Raw genomic sequence first — 22,761 nt, forward strand, 5'->3', positions numbered from 1 at the left:
CAAAAGGCTCCAGTCTCTCCACGACCCTTATCAGGGTTAGCAGGAGAGGATGGATGGATAAATGGAAGCTTTCAGGTTGTTGGTCTTTATCAGTGGAAAAAGAGTTTGATGGTCAGTTGGATTGCTGAAGTTGAGATTTTACCATTTCAATAAATACATTTAAACCTTCTAAACAAGCTGTGTTTGCAGCCACATTGAAAAACCCACATTATGTGGCGTAACCCATGTCGTCAGATATTGGATGATAGAACCAGCCTATTAAAAATTGCATTTGGACACTGTATTGACTGTTTTGTTGTCTCTTTAGAGCTAAAGATAAAGAGTATGGAGTGTCAAGAGGTGTGGACTTCCAAAATGTTGCCAATGTAATTAACTTTGATTTCCCAAAAACTGCGGAATCGTATATTCATCGAGTTGGAAGGTATGTACAGTTTCTTTAAAAAAATGACATGATAATCTTTACTAAAAATCAAACTCTGATGGCCACTTTTATTCTTGCAGAACGGCAAGAGCAGACAACCCGGGCACCGCTCTGTCATTTGTATCTCATACCGAGCTTGGTTTGCTGTCAGAGGTGGAGGAAGCTCTCACTGGGGGTAATGAAGATGTGTTTTGATCTAATTTTAGGCCTACACCTTTTACTGACTTTTTAATGTGAAAATTAAGTAAAAATGGAGTTGCAGAGAGATCCACTTGCATTAATATCATCATTATCATTATGACTGTTTCTGTGTTGATGACTGTAGCATGTTGTTTTTCATTTTACTTTAAACACAGTTAGGCTATGTTCACTTCACATGCGAAAAAGGCCCACATCTAGTTTTTCGCTGAATAAGTGAAATGGTAGACCGTTTCTCTAGTTAGTCAGCTTCACCTTCTACAGCTGCATCAGAGTTTGATGTGTCTCAGTGCTAAAATATTGAACCTCAGGGAGTAGTATACAGTGCTGTGAACAAGTACTTGCACCCTATATCTTTTTGCATATTTGTCACATTTGCATGTTTCACATTATCGAAGAAATTGATAACCAGACTAAACACAAACTGCAGTTTTTAATGTTTTGTTTTGCTGGAAACCTGGTGGAAGTATGGATTCTGCTGTCTACCAACAAGTGAAGGGAAGACAAATGTACAAAATAACTATGAAATCAGGATGGGTGCAAATACTTTTAGAGTGTAGCATGATATTTAAATGGAGTGAGATAATTTTTTGTAAGTTGTTTTTATTCTGTTTGTGTTTAGATGAGACCAATTCTCCCCTCAAACCTTATGAATTTAAAATGGAGCAGATTGAAGGCTTCAGGTACAGATGCCGGGTGAGTATCCTCCTCCTCCTTTTGGAAGCTCAATTTAATTCCAAAAATGGCAAATTCCTCAACATTTGCTGATTGTTGGCATTAGTTAAGTCTATGGCTGAACAACAAATGGAAAAAACAAACAAACTTATAATCAGTTTTTCATATCAGCACAAGCCAGTATACTCTGTGCCAGTCCCTTCGCCCTTGTAAATGGGGAGCGTTCCTTCAGGAAGGGCATTTGGTGTAAAATCTTGGACAAATCAAACATACTGATCAAAAAAGATTTCCCTACCGATTGGTCAAGTTTTGACTCAACAATGACCACCTCTCTGGGCCAACAGGGTGTTAGTGTTGGCTGAAAAAAGAAATGGGAAAGGGGGAAGACATGTTAGGAGGCAACAAGAGAGAAGGAAAGGCAGGAGAAGGAGGCAGAGGATGAAGAGCGGAAAGAGTTTTGGCTCAGTTGAAGGAGGGAGATGTGTGGGAGAGACAGCGGTGGACCTTCTGACCAAACTGTTTTAAAACAGTCTTGGAGAGTGAGACAGTGAGGCTAAAGAATGGAGAAAAAGTGTACTGGTAGGGATGAGACATATCACGAAGGTATGGGAACCCGTTGTTGAAGTTAGGCTAAGAAGGGAGGTGACAGTTAGTGAGCAGCAGTATTGCTTCATGCTGAGAAAGAGCACTACAGATACAATGTGTTGATGGAGTAGGTCAGAGAAGCCAGAAGCAGTTGCACTGTGTATTTGTGAATCTCGGTTAATAGATGAGGTTGGCAGGAATCCCTATGTTTGCAGATGACATTGTGATGTTAAGTGAGTGAAGTATACAGAGAAGAAGAACAAAAGTCAGTAGAAGCATGACAGAAGGCAGGTGCGTGAATGGGAGGCAGCCGGGTAGAAAAATGCTAGAAATAAAGATGGTGATGAGTTCCTTGGTTGTTCATCGTTTGACCTTTGGACTGTGTCTGTTCAGTTGTCTTGTGTAGTAATGCCATCAGCTGAGTTTTCGAGCACATGATTGATTTGGTCCAGTGCTATTCTCATTGTGCCTTTTGTGATGTCTGTCAAATTTCAAGTTCTACTTTATGTTGACCATTTTTCATATTTCTTTTGATGGAAAGACGAGGAAAGATAACCATTTTTATCGTTTTATCGCCAAGTCCTAGCCCCTTTTTTTTCTTTTTTAAGTGTAATGTAAGGGGAATTGATTATTTTTAGTTTTTCTTTAGGACGCAATGCGCTCAGTGACAAAGCAGGCAGTGAAGGAGGCCAGACTAAAAGAGATCAAACAGGAGCTGCTCAATTCAGAAAAACTTAAGGTGAGAGATGATTTTTTTTTTTCTAAAGACAGAGGAAGGCAGAAGTGTTTGAACACGTTTTGATTGCATGCTTGTGCTCTCACTCAGACATACTTTGAGGACAACCCCAGAGATCTGCAGCTACTCCGGCATGACAAAGACCTCCATCCTGCTGTTGTCAAACCTCACCTTAAGAATGTACCTGAGTATCTCAGTAAGTGTCTGATTATATATGAATATCACCCTAACCAAAATTTTCCATTAAGATATTTTTCCTGTTTATAATGTATATTGTTTATGCTAAAAAATATTGATCTTCTACTTCCATGATGCCATGTAGGTCTTGGCTAGTAAGGAGTGATTTGTGTGAAATAATTCATTTTTTTTGTTGAAAGTTTGACTCTAAATGCAATACTGAAAGAAACTATTACCCATGAGCACATCACATTAACAATTAGGTTTACATAGTGTTAGCTCAAATTTGGATAATTTCTTCTAAAATTCTGTTAGTTCATTTTTTATTGAAGGAAATTAACATTAACAGAACGTCATTTTTTTTTATTGTGAAAAATGTAATTGGGCGAGATAACTGAAAGTTGGAGTTAAGTTACAGTAGCATATTTTCAGAACTTACAGAGCTTAAGTTACACTGTGTAAAATTTCACCACTAGATTGCAAATTTCAGTCAAGTTGAGTTTTGTTTTCTTACGCCTCCCAATTCAGTTCAATAATCCTAGCCATAATGGTTGCTGTAGGACAAAAAAATGTTAATCAGCTGTCAATATGTGGTCAAATCTATTTACGCCGAAAGAATTCGATACAAATCCACGAGTCAGTCTGATGACAGTGATACTGAGTTACTGAAGAGATCTAAACTTTTCTGTCAGTAAGTGCTTCTGTTTGTCCTGCTGTTAGTCATTGTTTGTAAAACTGTCATATAATGTGACTGAGCAAACTATTCATCAGAGCAGAAAGTACATTTTTTAGGAAACTCGAACCTAACATTAGCTGGTATATTGCTAGCATATAATCAGCTATTGTTAACTGGCTTGTTGTTAGCTGTCTGGAGGTGGGATGGTCACATGTCTAATTTGGTTGACCATAAGCATTTGCAACAATATCAGGAATAAATAAGAATGTTTACATATGTTTTTGTATGTTAGAGGCCTGACTAAAGACTTCAGATGAGGAATGAGGTGAAAAGATGGCGTCTTATAATGATGCCTGTTGTGTTGTCTCTTCCCTTTGCATTTTTGCTTCTTTTGTGGAGACAGTTTCTCAAATGAAAAAAATATAAGAATGATCCTTCATATGTTGAGTGTGAAAGTCGACAGACAAATTAAAATTTGTCTCAGTGGCACGCAAATGCCTACGTGTTTCTTCTCTTCTGCCTTTGCTGTACTGCACATGTGGATCCTTCTCTGTCCACATACATAAAACGCAGTTAATGCAAAATGGCAAATCAGCCACTGTGTTCAAGATGGCAGGGCAAGTAGGGCTGCTCAATTAATCGAATTTTAATCACGATTACGATCTGGGCTTTCAACGATCATTCAATGACTGAGCCGATTATTAGCCCCTCCCTCATTTATCCGCGACACCTTAAAGGCCGGTGTTCCAGATCTACTGGCGTTTAGATCAACTGGCGTTGGTCGAACAGATGTGTGGCAGTCTTGCGTTTCAGGAGCTGCTACCGACAAACCAGCAAAAAAACGCCAAATGTGTCATCTGTGACACTTGTGAGGTTGTCTCAAACACACTCCGTCAGTCTTGATGCTGTTGAACAACAAAATGTATAAAAATGTGGCGAGTTTACCTGGTGATATCCTCATGCGCGACGCGATCGCGAAAACAGCAAACAAGTAACACCACGGCGATGTTGTTCACAGGACAGCAAGAGTAAACGATCGGGAGACTCTTGTCGTCGTTATCGTTCCCCTCGCACGGTTTATTTCTCCGAATTCAGCGTTTTTGCTTCACAACTACAGCGTGCAGTTTACTTTGTGCACTAACATGGAGTCGGGTCAACCAGCACCACCTCTGGCCAAGTGCCACAGCCTACAGCCAGATCAACTTGTGACACACATCTGCACCACATTTGAATTCGTTTCATGCACAACACATTTGTACCTTTCAATTGCACCTTCTGCACAGGGGAAGTCCACACACACTGTGTGGTACCACTTTCCACAGAAGGTGCATTCAGTCTGCAAGATTGAATGAGATTGTCAGAGTCATTGTCTGACTGTTTATTACTAATCACTGTGTAACTGCTGTACATTCAGCGTAACTGCCATCTCCTTACACATGTTTATTAGATTAACCACACTTATACAGACTGTATATAACAACCAACTCTAACATGTTTGTTCGCAGAGAAAAGACACAGACAGACTACGCTAACGACACGTGATGTTACAAAACTAGTGAAATATTAGTGTCATTTCATTCTTTTCAAAGGTTTATTTGCATGACGCACAAACAGACACAATTGAAAGGTACAAATGTGTTGTGCATGAAACGAATTCAAATGTGGTGCAGATGTGTGTCACAAGTTGATCTGGCTGTAGGCTGTGGCACTTGGCCAGAGGTGGCGCTGGTTGACTCGAGTCCATGTTAGTGCACAAAGTAAACTGCTCGCTTTAGTTGTGAAGCAAAAACGCTGAATTCGGAGAAATAAACCGTGCGAGGGGAACGATAACGACGACAAGAGTCTCCCGATCGTTTACTCTTGCTGTCCTGTGAACAACATCGCCGTGGTATTACTTGTTTGCTGTTTTCGCGATCGCGTCGCGCATGAGGATATCACCAGGTAAACTCGCCACATTTTTATACATTTTGTTGTTCAACAGCATCAAGACTGACGGAGTGTGTTTGAGACAACCTCACAAGTGTCACAGATGACACATTTGGCGTTTTTTTTTTTTGCTGGTTTGTCAGTAGCAGCTCCTGAAACGCAAGTTTGCCACACATCTGTTCGACCAACGCCAGTTGATCTAAACGCCAGTAGATCTGGAACACCGGTCCGTGAAAATATTGTCGGGCATAAACCGGTCCGTGGTGCAAAAAAGGTTGGAGACCGCTGATTAAGAGGACCCGAGGGAAGCTCGGAAAGCTAAGCAGAAGTTATTTGGAGAGGAGAGAGTGACTGCCTTTGGTTGAAAAGAGAGGTTAAAAAAAACTTCAGTGGTGTTGCACACTATTTTATATTATTTTTTAAAGTCATTGTTAACCCTTTAAAGCCGGTCAGAGCAGCACGCTCCGTTTTGCGTAACTATTTTTAAATCCCTGTAGAACCTGAACCGTGTAAGCTAGCGCAAAATTTGTTTTGCATATGAAACCGGAGGAGTTGTACTTACATCTTATGCCATCAGCTTGTCCTCGGTCACGGTTTCCTTCCACATAAAGCTTTGCAAAAATTGCATAAAAAGCGCTTGCAGGAACAAAAACATAATATTCCAGAAACACGCTTTGCCGATCCGATCAGCTGTTCGTAACACTTCCCACAGTGAAACAGACGTCAGCGCGAACTGTCGCATGTCCGCCATTTCCTGGCCGAAACCGGAAGTGACGTCATTTTCGCGGAAAATGTAGTTTTTTACTTGTAGGCCTTAAGGCCTTAAGACCAGTATAGGCTTATACTGGTCATGTTAGACTTTTCTGAATAGTTTCTGGGATGCTTAGAACTTGAATTGCACTGCTGGAAATAGTTTATTTTGATGCACCTGCTGTTTTCTTTGCAAATTTGCATCATAGGATTGTTTTTTCATTTTTCCTGCAGTATATAAAAATTGCTGTATCTCCAAAATAAAACTATGAAGACACTCAAAATAAATTTCCTGTTGTTGTAAACTATTTTTTGCAACTTTTTTGTATTTAAAGTTTTGAGGGATAAACCTCTTAAATTTCTCCAAGTAGAAATATATGTAAAAAAAAACCCCAAAAACGATTTTCAATTTTTTTGTAGTTTATTGCACTTTTTTGCAATTAATGTAGTTACTATGGACTTAATGCATACATATTATTAAAATATGGGCTATAACAGTTGTATAGCAACTTGAAATGCTCCCACAAATGGCACTACAACATGTAAAAAAATAATATAAGCTCTGGCGGACTTGGTTCTGTAGTAGGTCTTAAAGGGTTAAATAAATATCGTCAAATAATCGAGATCTCAATTTCAGTGAAAATAATCGTGATTATCATTTTTGCCATAATCGAGCAGCCCTAAGGGCAAGCATGGTGGCTTTCTACTCCTAAGTATGTTTCATGGATTAATTTATTTTATAAGGATGCATCAGTGTGCTGGAAGATCTAATTACAATGTATCGATGTATATTTGAGTATGCAATTTTTTTTCATTTTCATTTCACTTTCCTGCAGTTCCTGAGGCACTGAAGGGCGTGGTACATCCACTGACAAGCAGAAGAAGGCGGAGAAAAGAGATACAGAGACCAGGAGGAGTCATCAAGAGCAGTTTTAAGGTGAGATTTGGTTGGAAGGGACACCAGATCTTTGATACGCCACAGATCTGTGTAATAGTTTGAATTCTGTTCCAGGTTTCACCTTTTTGGCATATTTTTTGTCATGTATTTTCTGTTTCACTGTGAAAACAAACTGTATATCTATTAGATTTTAGTTAAACAAAATCAGGCAATTTGAGTTGTGAGCGTTTGTACTATTTTCTTACTTCTAAATTTCAGTTCACTTTTACTTATAATGTACCAAATGAGAACAGTTGCTTCAAGGCATTTTATATTGTAAGGCAAACACCCTATGATAGTACAGAAGAAAACCCCAACAGTTGAACGACCCCCTGTGTGCAAACACTTGGTGACATTGGGAAGAAGGAGCTTCCTTTTAATAGGAAGAAACCTCTAACAGAAACAGGGAGGGGCAGACATCTACTGCAGCTGGCAGGATAAAAGACACAATCTGATAATAATGAATTATAATAGTCTAGCCTAGATGTAATAAATGCATGAACTAGTTTTGAGCATCACTCTTAGATGACACGTTTTATCAATTTTATTTATATTGATATTAGGGCTGCACGATTTTGCATAAAATGAGAATCACGATTTTTTGGCTTAGAATTGAGATCACGATTCTCTCACGATTTTCTTTTCCAGTACAAATATTTATTGCATTTATTAACTGCACATCAACTTCGTAACAGTTGAGACTGAACATAAAAACAATAAATAAACATAAAAACAACAAATGTCTCACGTTTTGTTGTTGTACTGCTTGAAATTCCGTCTCCACCGTTGCTCGGCGCTGCGTGTATAGAGCAGGTAGTGCAACAATAGAAAAATAGTTGCGGGACGGCACTGTGTAGCGTTTGTCTAGGGTGTTGATCATTTTCCTAAATCCCTCGTTTTGCACAGTGTTGATGGGAGCCATAATCTTTGGTCAGGTGATAAGTGATAGCCTCCGTAATTTCTTTGTGCCTGCGGGAGTTCGACGTGTATAGGGAAGCGCTGTATAAGGTTCCTGTTATTGGTGTTTGGGTGGTTGACGAAGACGGATTTTCTCCTGTCACTTTCGCGTCATCCCTGACGTGCTCTCCGTTGTTTTTTCCCTGCTAATTTTAGCATCACACGGCACAGCTTCTGTATCACGTGGTATAAGGCTCCGCCCTTGTCATTTGTTGAGCAGGAAGAGTGAGCGCTTGTTTTCATGCAGAGTACGTCCCGGATCAAAATGCGGTACAATCGTCGTCGTCTTTTTTTTTTTTTTTAAATTGTTGTCATTTGGAAATGAGATCGCACATAAGTATGAATTGAGATCGCGATTTTCTAACGATTAATCGTGCAGCCCTAATTGATATTAGTGAGATGCCATTTTATGTCTTTTACAAAGCTCACAATATAAAATGTATATTAAAACAAAAATGTCCAGTTAGTTTGATGAAATCACCCCCTTGTTCTGAGCTAATGTGTTCCCTTTTGGTTTTGGTAGAAGAACATCCGGGGGAAGAACCCACTGAAGAGTTTCCAGTACACTGGAGGGAAAAACAGAAAAGGCAAAGCGAGCCAGTCATAGCCGTTGGAACACACCTGAATGCGTTTGAGATGCAAATGTTATTACACTCATACACCAGTCTATTATATCTCATTAGCAATATCTGTTTTATTTGATCCATTGAATAATTAACTGTATACACAGTGCATTTGCTCTGTATAATTACACATGTTGGAATACATTTTTTGTCAAACAGTGTCTCTGTTGTGCTGTAATTCGATGAGCATTAGCATGCTGATGTTTGCAAAATGACACCTAAAACAAAGGAACGTTGGTAAAGTTTAGAAAACTTTAGTTTCCCTGAGTGAAATTCTAGTACTTTGTTACTTGGCAATAATTTGGTCTGTCTCGTGACTTCTCTCTTTTCTCTGTGTATTTGACTCAGAAGCCCAGAGGCTAAAACTGAGGTTTCTAACCTTTTAGACCTAGAATCTAAGTCCTTAGTAGTTGTTAATTTTGATCTGAAAATGCTTTTAGGTTAAAAGTATGGTTTATTTAAACTCTAAAGTTCATGGAGGGTAAGGATCTTGAGTGGGTCAATCTAATACTCCATAGGATTATAAGTAACTTGTAAACCAGTTATTTTCTGGGTGGTCGCTTCACCTGCCAAAACGATCACCCTTGGTGTAGAACTACATCCAGATGAGCCAAATTAAATGACTGGCCTGCACAAAGCCCTGAATTGAATCCTATTAATATTCTGTAAAACTGAAGACCAAGGTCCATGCCAGACGACTATTAAATCTGAAGGAGTTTCAGCGATTTGCCAAACAAAAGGATACGCAATTGAATATTTGCATTAGGGAGACATCTATATGCACAGGAAGCTTTTTGGAAGAAATTTGGGTATAAATGATCACTGTTTATTCAGGTTTGGCTGTATGTGTTTGTGCAACTGTTTTATGATTAGTTTGTTTAGTATTTGTGTGGATTGGAGCATTGTGAGACCTCAAGTTACACACAAATCACCACACACATTTGCAAATCTTACTCTAGGCTTGTCATCAATCATGTTATACACATTTGTAACACTTTTGAGGCAAATTTCTCTCAAAATCTCTCTCACCAATTCCTTTTACAATGCAGCTTACAAATGAAGCTTGCAGGTGACTTCAGTAAGAGTAAGGTTTCTATGTTTTCTACTCCTCTACATCATAACTGTTGCTCAAGGTAATTAATAAGAGAAAACCTGTTCATATCATAGGAAATAGAGCTAAAATTAGCAAAATACTCTATCTATTTTTGCATATGTATGTAGTAATGGTAACTGATCTTGGAGCAGTAAAAGCCAAGTCAGGGGTAGCTTGTCTGGCACTCTGGTCTCCCATCAAAGACAGGTTTATTTATTAAAAAACAAACAAAAAACAAGCAAAAAGTCTGCTACAACTATGGTTTGCCAGTGTGTGAATGTGAGAGTGATAAATAATAATAATAATAAACTTTATTTATAAAGCACACTTAAAAACCAAGGGTATGCCAAGGTGCTTAACAAGTAACATAGAGAATAAAAGGAAGATAATAGAAAGATAATAGAAGAAGAGTGAATGAATAATTGTAAAGTGCTTTGAGTGTCTAGAAAAGCACTATATAAAATGCAATCCATTATTATTACATAAATAACTACATCTACAATCTACATCTGTGGCACATTTCCCCATGAGTGAACTGTTACGGACCTTCTTTGAACTATAAATAAATACATAGACTATAGTAATTTAGAAAATAACGTCATTTTAATGCAATGCATTCAGCAGTACAATAAATCAGTTTAATTGAAGCCAGAAATGATTCTATGAAGCCATTAAAAAAATGAAGACAGACCTAATCCTGTCTTATTGAACATACTGTATGTTTAATTTAACATAGAGCTAATTAAACATGTGCTGTGTAGTCTTTGCTCAGCAGAGACTTCCATTTCTTCTTTATCTCTCTCCAAGAAATATTTGTTCCCAAGAATGTAACCCTCAATACACAATGCTGCCAACAAGTCTTATTTTGTCCAAGCTAAATCATTAAAGATGTTTTTTGTGGGTTTTTTTTGTTTTGTTTTAAAGCTGTGATCTTGCAGCAGATTTGGTTAGTAAGGACTTTCTATAAGATAGATCTGGGTTTGTATGTGCAGTAATCAGTCTATAGTGTATTCAAAAGGATAGTCCTGTGTGGGCACTGAGTCAAAGACAACACTGTCGAATGGGTTTTCAGTGGACCATTCATCCACAGGAAACCAAGAGTCATACCATGAGGTTGTTCTCTTGGTTTCAGGTGGTAGAGTGGTGGATGCTGTGGTGGTGGTTGTTGTCATTGTAGTCGCAGGGGTGGTTCTAAGGCTGGCTTGTAACCTCTGCAAACGCAGCCTCCGTATACGCATCAGCCGCAGCCGTCTACGTCGCGCAATGTCGTGAGTGTTGGCGGGATTTTCAAGCTCTGTATCAATGCTGGGGGCTGCCACAGTGCTGGCTGCAGTTGTTTTCACTACATTCGCTTTGGTGATGAGTCGAATGGGTCTTTTGCCGTGGAGTGCCATGATTTTCTTGATGCGATCCCAGTTGGATTTGGTTAAGGTGAAACTGCAGGGTGTTGCTCCGGAGTCATAGCCCACCATGCAGAGCCGTGTCTGAGGGGTGTAGCCATCAGCTTTGGCTGTTACCTTGTACTCCCCAGGATTTAGCAGTCGCCAGTAATCCCCGCCCACAGCTATACAATGGTTACATTAAAAAAGGTCATGTTAAAAAATGCTGTAAACGAATGACTGGATCTTCATGATCTGAAACACTATATAAAATAGTTTACCAGTTTTAACATCATGCCGTATCCCCTCAACAGATATTGTCGCGTTGGGAAGTGGATTTCCATCTATATCCCTCACAATACCCTTTATCCCGCGATGTACCTGCACAAGAAAAGTACATCCCAGTGAATCTTAAGGAAATTTCACATGTAGAAAACATTAATTTCCACGTTTGTCAATGACATATCAAAGCTGCTATGTACAAGACTTTTCGTGACAAAAGCTTGCGTTCAGCTACCACTAAAGCAGATAAGCAACTGACATGAAAATATAATTTTTAACTACACTCAACAAAAATATAAACGCAACACCTTTGTTTTTGCTCCCATTCCCCATGGGATGGACGTAGAGACCTAAAATTCATTCCAGATACACAATATAACCATCCCTCCCAAACAGTGGTCACAAATCAGTCCAAATGTGTGGTAGTGGGCACATCTGCTATATTGAGATAATCCATCCCACCTCACAGGTGTGCCACATCAGGATGCTGATCTGACATCATGAGTAGTGCACAGGTGTACCTCAGACTGCCCACAACAAAAGGCCACCCTGGAATGTGCAGTTTTGTCTCACAGCAAAATGCCACAGATGCCACAAGCAATGAGGGAGCGTGCAATTGGCATGCTGACAGCAGGAATGTCAACCAGATCTGTCGCCCGTGCTTTGAATGTTCATTTCTCAACCATAAGCCGTCTCCACTGGCGTTTCAGAGAATATGGCAGCACATCCAACCGGCCTCACAACCGCAGACCTCGTGTAACCACACCAGCCCAGGACCTCCACATCCAGCAGGTTCACCTCCAAGATCGTCTGCGACCAGCCACCCAGACAGCTGCTGGAACAATTGGTTTGCACAACCAAACAATTTCTGCACAAACTGTCAGAAACCGTCTCAGGGACGCTCAACTGCATGCCCGTTGTCCTCATCGGGGTCTTGACCTGACTCCAGCTCGTCGCCGTAACAGACTTGTGTGGGCAAATGCTCACATCCGATGGCATCTGGCACGTTGGAGAGGTGTGCGCTTGACGGATGAATCATGGTTCACATTGTTCAGGGCAGAGGGCAGCTGAGAATGTCCCAGTTCTTGCATGGCCAGCATACTCACCGGACATGTCACCCATTGAGCATGTTCGGGATGTGCTTGACCGGCGTATACGACAGCGTGTACCAGTTCCCACGAATATCCAACAACCTCGCACAGCCATTGAAGTGGAGTGGACCAACATTCCACAGGCCACAATTGACAATCTGATAGACTCCATGCGACAATGTGTTGCACTGCATGAGGCAAATGGTGGTCACACCAGATACTGACCGGTTCTGGGTCCCCAGACCCCCAATAGCGCAAAAAACTGCACATTCCAGGGTGGCCTTTTGTTGTGGGCAGTCTGAGGTACACCTGTGCACTACTCATGATGTCAGATCAGCATCCTGATGTGGCACACCTGTGAGGTGGGATGGATTATCTCAATATAGCAGATGTGCCCACTACCACACATTTGGACTGATTTGTGACCACTGTTTGGGAGGGATGGTTATATTGTGTATCTGGAATGAATTTTAGGTCTCTACGTCCATCCCATGGGGAATGGGATCAAAAACAAAGGTGTTGCGTTTATATTTTTGTTGAGTGTAAATATAATGAAATAAAATTCTCACTTGTTCAATAAAGGACAACAAAGCCTCACGGTTGTTCTCCCACTCAAGAGGCAATTCACTCTCATGGGGAAACTTATCACAGCCCAAGAAGATGGAGAGCTCGAAGCAGTTTGTGTGCAGGTAGCTGAAGTCATTCATACCTGTGGAGGAGATTGTGTTTTAGAGGAAATATTCTCCTTCAGTTGTAATATCATCTGGCTATTTAGATGATTTTATTTGTCCATTTTTGGAGAAACAGAAAAATAGCCTTTTGATAACCTTGATATTTAAGGATAAATCTTGTGATAGAATTCTGGTCGACTGTTTCTGATTTGCATAAAAATTTTAATAAACAACCCTAAACATTTATAATGATTGTCATATTAATAAAGACATTTGACATGGCATTTTCACTGGTTTTTCTTACCATCACAATGATGGTAAGAAATTAGGAAAGACACATAAAAAATGTACATTTTCCAGCAATATTGTAAAATTATAAATGGTCAAACTTTGGACCATAAACTTTTCATGCAAACAGGAGATGGTCGATCAGGAGATGTTCTAAGGTGATGATTTGAGACAGAAAGACCCCTTAATGGTCTTGACTGAAATATTTTTCATTTACGACCTTTTTGCTGTGTCATGTTAACACTTACTTCCCACCACTGGCTTCCAGGTGGCTCTGTTAGTGATCCCCTGTCCTCCAGTGATATCATCTCCATGGCAGGAACCTCGGTAGGTCTCTGTCATGGTTAGATGGCTGTGGGCATATGACATTGCCAACCACCGAAACATGGCGTCGTCTGGAGTCTCCCTCAGAGCACCCTCATTCTGGCGCTGAATGCGAGCCCAGGTGTCCTCGTTCATTTCTGCATTATTTCTCCAACGACGGTTGTCAGTTAGCTTAAACATTAAGACAGCATAGAGTTATTATACAAGTGTACAGCTGCCAAAGAGTGCTTTTGTTAGGTGTTCTTAGTAAAAGAGCCATACAGAAATTGGTGGGCGCTGCATGTCAAAAGGATATGTGACCAGTTTTTCGCCTCCTTGCAAATTAGCTCCCAGAACAAAAGGGTTGCGCTCCATCCAGGTAATTACAGCTTTTGTCTCAACTGCAAGCTAAAAGAGATAAAGATTGCTAATAAATTTGTAGTAAATTAAAACACACACACACACACACACACACACACACACACACACACACACACACACAATCCCAAAGGACGGTAAACAAACTCACAGAGCCATTCAAAAAGTTTTCTGGAAGGGGGATGTGATGATTAGGCACTATACGAGGCACCCAGCCTCTGTCTTCAGCTCCCCACAAGATGCTGTTTAGATCTGGGAAATTCTGGAAGATGTCATAACCTTCTTCAGTCCAGTGGCCCAGGGCCCAGTTTCCCATCTCTGATCCCTGCAGGAGTGAGGATGGTGTTAGGTCATTCATGCTCTCTGGGATCTCTGAATAATTTTTCTACAGTGTTTTGAAAAATCTGTCAGTTGTGGTGAAGACAAGTAGGCTCAGACATGAGACGAAGCAACAAAATTCCTTTTATAAATGCAAGATTTGTAGAAAACAACTTAATTAAAAAAACATTAAAAACTGTATTCTAAACTAATGTAACTAATTTAAGAAATTAGAAATTCTGGTATGAGATACTAAATTTGGATCAAAAATTTCATACTGATTATGGCTCTGTAAACAAAAAGATGTTTACAGCCACTGTTACTTTGAAAGGCGGACACAGGCATCATCATGTATCATACTGGTTTGGGAAATCTTGTTGATGAAACCTTGAGCTTAGGATTTTTAAGCCTTTAGCATGTTTTTAGCAATGAAACTGGCAGATATTAGATATTCATATGGTAGTGACTTGTCAGTAAGAAGTAAGGCCTGACTTACAATGTTACCTATTTTATTGTCCTTCTGCACTAAAAATGGTATCTATAAGCTATGAGTTGATGGAACCGAGGGTTGTTCTCCACAGACTGCTCGACCTTTTTTACAACCTTGTTGAACATTAAAGTTTGTAGGTTTAAGGCACTTCCACAATTGCTTCACTTTTCTCCATATTGTTTGCGGTATGTGCCACTAAACAAAGTTTGAAGCCTTTGATTGTACCATCTCGTAGGCCAGCTCGTAAGCATCCGGGTTCAGTGAGGGCACCAAGTGTATTCTAACACCATCCACCAGGCGACGGACTCTTGGGTTGTCATCATTGTATTCTTTACATAGAAACTGCATAAGCAGCAGGAGGAGCTCTCGTCCAAGTGCCTCGTTACCATGGAGGCCAGCTGTGTAACGAAATTCTGGTTCACCTAAACAAAAAGACAACATATTAACGCAACTAACAATTTATTTTCTGGACTAAGAGCCACTTGAATGTGGTAAAACCTATTTACATTGCTCTGTAAAGATGCAAAGCGTTATACATGTACATTAAATGACAGACATCATGCAATGTCTACAAGTCAAAAAAACAAAATATTACTTTGCCAGCAACAAGTGTAATGACACTCAGATCTGTGTCTCACGGTGAACCATAATCTGTGTAAATTATGCAATTCTAAGATGAGCTTCAGCTGAGAGAATTACACTTAAGTAAAAATATTATAGATCTCTCTACCAGGCTCATGCTCCCCGGGGTTATCGGAGATTTCCATGGCATACATTTTCAGGCCCTGGGAGCTTTTTCCAATGTTGTAGATCCTGGTGATGTTGGGACATTCCTCATTTATTACCTTCATCATCTAGAAGAGTGAAGGAAAAACACATTTATGGATGGTTGCTGCAACATTATTGCTTTTGTAGGTTTTGGCATACTGCTAGAGAGGCAAGGTTGAAATGTTGCATTGTGGAGTAGACTGATAGTGTCCCAAGTGAGAAACAGACCTGTCTCATCTCCTTGTAGTTGTGGTGTCTGAAGTCCAGGTCATCGGATGGGTTGACCTCATTCTCACTGTGGTGGCTTCCTGAAAAAGTTGGCAAAGAGATTAGCAGAGTGGGAAGGAGATATTTTACTAAGCAGAAGTTTTTAATTTCAGTTTCAAGTACACTACTCCACTTTAAGTATTTGTTATGCATTTATAATTTATTTAATTTATTTAAGGGTACCTAATATGCTTATAAACAAAAATGTTTAACAGGTCTAGTGTTGGCACAAGTAATCATTGGGAATTAAAACACTGTTTTAGATCATTTCTAGTTTATTCTCACATTACGTTTTATGTGGTTAGAAATTCACTGTAGAATTAGTTAGAAAATCCCTGCCCAGCAACAGCGGGGGTTGAGACAGGAAGCTGTTATAACTGTAGCAATGCAGGAGTTGTGTGTGAATGTATAAAAGAGAGGCTGAGACGTCCCAGTGACAGAGCTCTCATGACTGTGGAGCTGTGATGTTTGATGTGTGTTAGCTCTGCTGCATGCAGTAATTAAAAAAGCTTGGCCACAGCTGATTGTGTTGCTTTATTAACAGAAAATTCCATCACAGTTAGGACCCCTGGTTTTAGAACCCAGGGTTTTGAGTTTTGGTTACTTTCGGTATGTTCATATATATGTTTTTTAGGGTTTTAGTTTTACCCATTTTGCCTCTCGAATCCTGGATACTAGGTCCAAAACCTGCCTGCTGTACAGCGCATCTTGATAAAAACACTCGTAATGGCTGAGGTATTTTGTTGCATTCTGAAGCTTTTGATGGTTTTAAATTCATACCCCATGAAGTAATCCACAGCAAACCCTCTTATTTTGACTTACCTACATGTTTAAATTTTGATCTTCAAAGTAACCTAAACCTCAGTTGTCAGATAGATAACACAGTAAAAACCCTAATATTTCTATTTAAAATACAAGCTTATGAGTAAGTACCAATATTTTGCAGTCAAAACGTTCAGCTGCTGCTGAGTAGATGTTATTGTTGTGTCTTTCCTAAAGCTAGTGGCAATACAAGCAGTTATCTTGCACTTATGTAGCACACTTAAGGACCACGGTTAGGAGGTTCATGCTATGATTCTGAAACAGACTTTTGTGTATTTCCACTCTTACTTTGGCAAAAGAACAATTTTTTTCTTGTTTCCCCCCTTCCAGTATGAGGTGACATACTGTATTATGGAATGAAGAAAACATGACTCATAAGGTTGGAAAACTTCAAGTTTCTACAAATGAAGTGAAAAGTCTGTGAACATGTTAAGACTGATGTATTTCTGCATAAATATACCCTCAAACATTAATTTTCACACAGCTACTAAAAGTAGATAAAAAGTTAAAAAGCTCTTTAAAGAATCAAAGATTTAGTTATTTATTTATTGAGATATTACATCCTGTGACAGGGGGAAAAGTATTTGACCCTTGAGGATTAGCAGTAAAAACAAGCCATAATTGTCACGGTTCTTGGTCATTTTGACCCAGCATTTCAAGTTTTTTGTGTTTTGGTATTATTCTTTATTATGGTTTATGTTCTGATTCACTAGTTGTGCTATTTTGATTATTATTATCATATGTTTCAGTGGAATTGTTGTTAATAGTTTAGTTCTTAGGTCTAGATTTCGTGCTCCCTCTGTTCAGTGTCTAGTCCATGCCTCTGTGCCTGTCCTGGTCCCTCATCTCTATGTTCCCTCTGTCGTAGTGTTAAGCTCGTGTCTCTGACTCCATGTCTGTGCATGCTTGTCTTATTTTCTGTTTTACTTTGATAGTCTTGTGTGCTTTGTTAGTATGTTTAGTTTAGTCCTACCTAATTAGTTCCAGCTGTGCGTTTCTCCTATCTCCCGTTCCCTGATTACTCCGATGAGTATTTTAATCCTCAGTCTTCCCCTCTTTCTGTTGGGTCGTACACAATCCCTTCGTGTTGTGTTTCTACCTCATGTTCTCGTTGCTTGTTTCTGGTTTAGTTTTCCTAGTTCATGTTTCCTAGTTTTACTTTCTAGAAAAAATTTTCTAGCAAATAAAGCTGAGCTTTAAGTTTATCATTCAGTCTGTGAGTCCTTCATTTGGGTCTTTCCTCCTGCCTGCCACACAGCAAATTTGACTTGACAGTAATAGAATCCAAGTTAATGCATACTAAATCTTTGTTTTGTCTGACATTTTAATTTAAAATATTACTATTTAAAAAAATACTAACTGGGTAGCTGACAAGCTAGGATCTCGGCTCTGAGACATAGGCTGCCATTCCAGCTCTGAGGCAGAATACGGATGTAACGTGCCACCACTGGTGTAGCAAACTGACTCATCACTGGTGTTTCCTTATCCACATTGCCATAGAACAACTGCAGGAGAGAATCACAGGAGAAGGAAATGAGAAGGTGTAAAGGTGTAATTCACTGTTACGAAAACATTTTCATAATTAGTTGTGGCTCAATCACCCATTCAGCGTAGCCATCGTGTAGTAAAGTCCAGTCTCTGCTGTCGTTGCTGAAGGCCACAAAGTAGGACGACACAAAATCCTCACTAGGATCAAAACAAAAGAAATTACTGAGTACTGACTTTAATGAAACACAGCAGCACTTGTACAAGGTTTTATTATGTGGAGATGGAGTAGGACTCACTGTAGCTCAGAGTTTCTTCCCTGGGTGATGACCCCAGTAAACTCCACCTCTCGGCGGGCATCAACTTGAAACCAGTGTTCTCGCTCCTCTGACTCTGCACACCATGCACCACCATACAGGTCTTCATCATTGTCAGAGCCCTGTACACAACCACACAGAGAGCTGAAAATACATTGTTTTCCTGATAAAATGATGGAATAACTCTTGAAAGCCTACGAGGAGTAATGAAGCTCTTTTCTCAACTGAGAGGCTTCTGTCATATTTCAGGGCCTCTCATAGGACAAAATGGTTCAGTGCACATTGGAAGTTTTTGAGGGTTGTCTCTGTCCATGCAGCTACCTTTGGAAAAACCTGGAAACTATTCTAATGGTTGTCTTTATTGACCTATACTGAGGTGCAAAAATTCTTAATTAAGGGTGAGGTCATCAAATACCATCTTTATGGGGGAGTTAAATTAGTCCCAGTGTGCACCTTTTATGTATTATTTTGCACGCTTTTTCTGTTAGTCCTGAGAATAAAAACATGATGATTCACAAAAGAATGTTTTTGTTGTTGTTTTGTTTTAACTGAAAGCATCATGCAGTTTTGTGCACTCTTTGTTTCTCCGAATCTGTGCAGCATTAGTGGAGAGTTAGGATGACACAGATAGTTTCATTAAATGAAATTAACATCCATCCATTGTCCTTATCAAGGTCATGGGGGGTGCTGGAGATTATCATAGCCACCACAGAGCAAGAAGCAGGGTACACCCTGGAGAGGTCGCCAGTCTTTCGGAGAGCTAACACAGAGTGACAGACAACCACTCACATCTATGGGCATTTTAGAATCCTCAGTTAACCTAACCCAACTAACTGTGTGTTTTAAAAATGTGGGAGGAAGCTGGAGTACCTGGAGAGAACACATGCAACCACAGGAGAACATGCACACTCCACACAGAAAAACCCCAGTCAGATGGTGGAGTCAAACTCCTAACCTTTTTGCTGTAAGGCAACCATCTTTACCACTGCACCACCATGCTGCCTAAAGGAAATTACACCAAAATGAAATTATCCTTTGTGTTGCACTCTGTTGCGGCATCGGGATAACAAGCGGAAATCTCCAGGGCTGGAAAATTGGGTTCCTCTAAAGACAGCTTAAAGCTAACTCCAAAAGCATGTCATTCCCCAATCCCAAGTAATGAAAAATTCCCCACAGTGCTTTAGTCAGTGGTTGACTCTTGTGCTTCAATACAGCTGCCATAAACACAGTAGCTACATATCATGTCTATTTATGACGGTAGGACAGTAACTAAAATCACTGTAACTTGTAATTTTCTACCAATTTTCAGGTGACTTGGTTTTATATTTTCATCTGAAAGGTTCTTGGTCCTTTGTGTGAAGGCCAGTGCACTTTGTGTTGATTTTTCTGAATATCAGTTGTGGGTTAATACGGATAAGGAAGTTCTGAATTTAGAGTATACCTGCATGTTAAGGCGCCCCCTCTGAGCTGAGAACCCATGATGAGACTGAGAGGAAGCTAACAGCTGGTCATCTTCTACCCGGTGAGACTCCAAGCCCAGAGGAGGACATTCTGGGAGGGAAATCAGAGCACACACCAACAAAATCTGTGTAACAAATGTTGCTGAGAGACACTAAAAAAGACACACAGTGTAAAAGAAATGTTGTAGTTCAATATAAGGCTGATTGTTTTGTTTTTTTACAGATCTTATCATTATTATTAATATTATATTAATCTCTGTCTTTACTGTGAATGTTTAAAACTAAAAAACAAGTGAACAAAACAGAGAGACTCTCTTACTTTTTGGTTCAGCTGGCATTGAGATCTGCTTACGTCTCTCCTCTTCCTCCTCCTCCCACTTTTTCCTCAGTCTTTCGGCTTTCAGAGATTAATAAAAAAATAGTAAATGTCAGAAAAAGGGACTTGCTCTCAAGCCCACCACCGCCACCACACAAACTATTTCCACATGTGCTCATAATATGCACCTTGATTTCCACTTGTGTTCCATTATTTGTTTTTACTTTAAAATACAGGGCATTTAAGTTTGTAATCAGGAGTAAATTTCCTCCACATTTCATTGGATTTTACAGGAAATTGTTCTGAAAAACTCTGTTATCAAACTGATCCTTTCAGTCACCCTCTTCTGCATGTTTTGATATCACCATAATATCTCCTAAATAGTCCCAGAGCTTTACATAACTATGCACAACAGGATACTGTGGCAGCTGTTGGAATTCTAGTTCATTATTTATTTTCTCATTAAAAACAGACCACTGATGACGTAAGAATAATAGTGTCACGCTACATTTTTTTCTGCCAAGATTTCAAATAAAAAGAGCAAAACCAGCAAGATGTAAGTCATTTAAAAACACTTCAAAAACGGAGCATATCCTCTAGCTTAATCTTTAAACAGTTTAGAGTAAATGTTTTAATTTGCTCTGTTGTACAATGAAGTGGACGGTTACTTGTATCAGTTTTGATGGAGTTGTTCTAATACTATTTCCATATTTTATCATGAGGCAGGTTTTATACTTTTTATTTTTTCGTTTCTTAATTAAAAAACAAAAACAGAAGGCCGTGATGAAGTATTGTTACTATTGAACATGTAAACAGAGTGAAAGAGAAATGTATAATTTTAATATTCTTCTGGGGTTTGTGGTAAAGGTTTACAACATGATGATGTTAAAGTTTTGATGTTTATCAATGTAAAAAAACAAACAATAAATATAAACCTTTTTCGGCCTTTTCTTTTAGAGCTCTCTCCTCCTCTTCTTCTTGTTTTTTAGCTGCCACTGTTGTCAGGGAATCAAAAAGTAAAAAATTATCTTAATGTCATGATGAAGAGCTGCAGTGTATGTTATATATTACACTTCATTAGTTATTTGTGGCAAGCAGACGTACAATCAGTGTAGTCATATTCTTCATACCAGGCTCCAATATATGGAACGGTGGTGGATTCCTCTGAAAGAGATGCAAAGATCTGATTTCAGTTGGAGTTTTTTGTTTCTGCATCACCAAATAAATTTTTTTTAAAAATGACACATTGCCATTAACACAGCCCTACACTGTATGACATTGTATACCTGGTATGTACATGATGACCTCAGGAGTTGTGACATCTTTCTTCGTATCAGGATATCTGCCAGGCACCTCATCTGCTATGAACATAGCAATCAGACATTATTGTTTTAGCTGGAAGATGATAAAAACTTTAAAACGAATGAAAACATCTTAATCAGAACAAAAGTTCCATGTTACTGTGGAAATATTAATGGAGAAAAACTCCCACCAGAATGGATTTGAACTTAACTCTAAGTTGTCTTGATGCATGCTCAGTCATGCAAAGGACTGATTGAGCATCATTCAGAATCAACTTTTGTGGGTTAGTTCCCTTCTTTTAAATTCTCAAACGCCCATTCTTTATTATATCTGAACTTGAAATATATCTTAAATGTGGTTCAGTCAAGAGAGGCAATCGCATGAATTCATCCATTATCACCTGGACCTAAAAATAAACTGTGTTTTATATTCCATCCATCCATTCTCTTGCTCATTTGGATAGCTGGTGCCTATCCCAGCTCTCATAGAGCAAGAGGACATGTCACAAGTCTGTTGCAGAGCTAAACATAGACCACAACCATTTGTTGACATATTCACATCTATAGCCAATTTAGAATTACAAATTAACCTAACCTTTGAACCCATAATCTGTTTTCGGTGGGATGATAGTACCTCTCAGCATTGTCATTATTTTAATGAACTAAAGTAATTTAATGAACCATCTAGGCTGTTTTGACTGATCATTGTGGGCTGCCTGGACCAAAAATCCCAGGCGCCCAGTTTTGTTGTCCTTGTTCAGCCCTGATAGAGCTGTACAACACAATACAATACAATGCCCTGCAACATCACAATGATGCCATAATTGGCTGATGCAGTCATATTGTAATAAAAACATCATAAAGCATCAACATTTTAGCATAGACCTTGCTCTACGGGGGGTAGTGCTCTTTTTAATTATAATATATCATTATATACTGATATAAAATTTTTTTTATTGATGGCTATCTATAGTCACATTGTAAAATAACCCAAAACAAACAAAACTATCTATGATAGTTTCCTCCTTCACAACAATTGTAGTACGGGTAATTAAAAAAAAAAAAAAACTC

General features: G+C 39.2%; 2 protein-coding genes across 3 annotated transcripts in view; one reads left to right on the plus strand and one right to left on the minus strand.

Moving 5' to 3' along the window:
* The window catches only part of ddx56 (DEAD (Asp-Glu-Ala-Asp) box helicase 56), a 17,419-nt gene extending 8,597 nt beyond the window's left edge, over positions 1 to 8,822 (plus strand). The window contains exons 9-15 of the mRNA XM_082540734.1: positions 308 to 421; positions 502 to 596; positions 1,242 to 1,315; positions 2,529 to 2,618; positions 2,706 to 2,811; positions 6,981 to 7,081; positions 8,562 to 8,822. Of these exons, the coding sequence (XP_082396860.1) occupies positions 308 to 421; positions 502 to 596; positions 1,242 to 1,315; positions 2,529 to 2,618; positions 2,706 to 2,811; positions 6,981 to 7,081; positions 8,562 to 8,645 (664 nt within the window). The 3' untranslated portion in view covers positions 8,646 to 8,822. The remainder of the gene's footprint in view (positions 1 to 307; positions 422 to 501; positions 597 to 1,241; positions 1,316 to 2,528; positions 2,619 to 2,705; positions 2,812 to 6,980; positions 7,082 to 8,561) is intronic.
* Positions 8,823 to 10,335: 1,513 nt separating this feature from the next.
* The window catches only part of aebp1a (AE binding protein 1a), a 25,305-nt gene continuing 12,879 nt past the window's right edge, over positions 10,336 to 22,761 (minus strand). Inside the window, exons 5-21 of one of the 2 annotated variants that reach the window (XM_082540733.1) lie at positions 21,676 to 21,747; positions 21,494 to 21,553; positions 21,325 to 21,384; positions 20,393 to 20,470; positions 20,055 to 20,164; positions 18,596 to 18,735; positions 18,413 to 18,497; positions 18,172 to 18,316; positions 15,951 to 16,030; positions 15,685 to 15,808; positions 15,180 to 15,376; positions 14,298 to 14,471; positions 14,051 to 14,176; positions 13,714 to 13,960; positions 13,076 to 13,215; positions 11,415 to 11,514; positions 10,336 to 11,318 (exon numbers count right to left, since the gene is read on the minus strand). In XM_082540733.1, coding sequence (XP_082396859.1) covers positions 10,750 to 11,318; positions 11,415 to 11,514; positions 13,076 to 13,215; positions 13,714 to 13,960; positions 14,051 to 14,176; positions 14,298 to 14,471; positions 15,180 to 15,376; positions 15,685 to 15,808; positions 15,951 to 16,030; positions 18,172 to 18,316; positions 18,413 to 18,497; positions 18,596 to 18,735; positions 20,055 to 20,164; positions 20,393 to 20,470; positions 21,325 to 21,384; positions 21,494 to 21,553; positions 21,676 to 21,747 — 2,507 coding nt within the window. In that variant the 3' untranslated portion in view covers positions 10,336 to 10,749. Of the gene's footprint in view, positions 11,319 to 11,414; positions 11,515 to 13,075; positions 13,216 to 13,713; positions 13,961 to 14,050; positions 14,177 to 14,297; positions 14,472 to 15,179; positions 15,377 to 15,684; positions 15,809 to 15,950; positions 16,031 to 18,171; positions 18,317 to 18,412; positions 18,498 to 18,595; positions 18,736 to 20,054; positions 20,165 to 20,392; positions 20,471 to 21,324; positions 21,385 to 21,493; positions 21,554 to 21,675; positions 21,751 to 22,761 lie in introns of both variants that reach the window. The other variant, XM_082540732.1, reaches the window with a different exon arrangement.

Source organism: Aulonocara stuartgranti (assembly GCF_965226115.1).
Source record: "Aulonocara stuartgranti genome assembly, chromosome: 7".
NCBI classification, from domain to species: Eukaryota; Metazoa; Chordata; class Actinopteri; order Cichliformes; family Cichlidae; genus Aulonocara; species Aulonocara stuartgranti.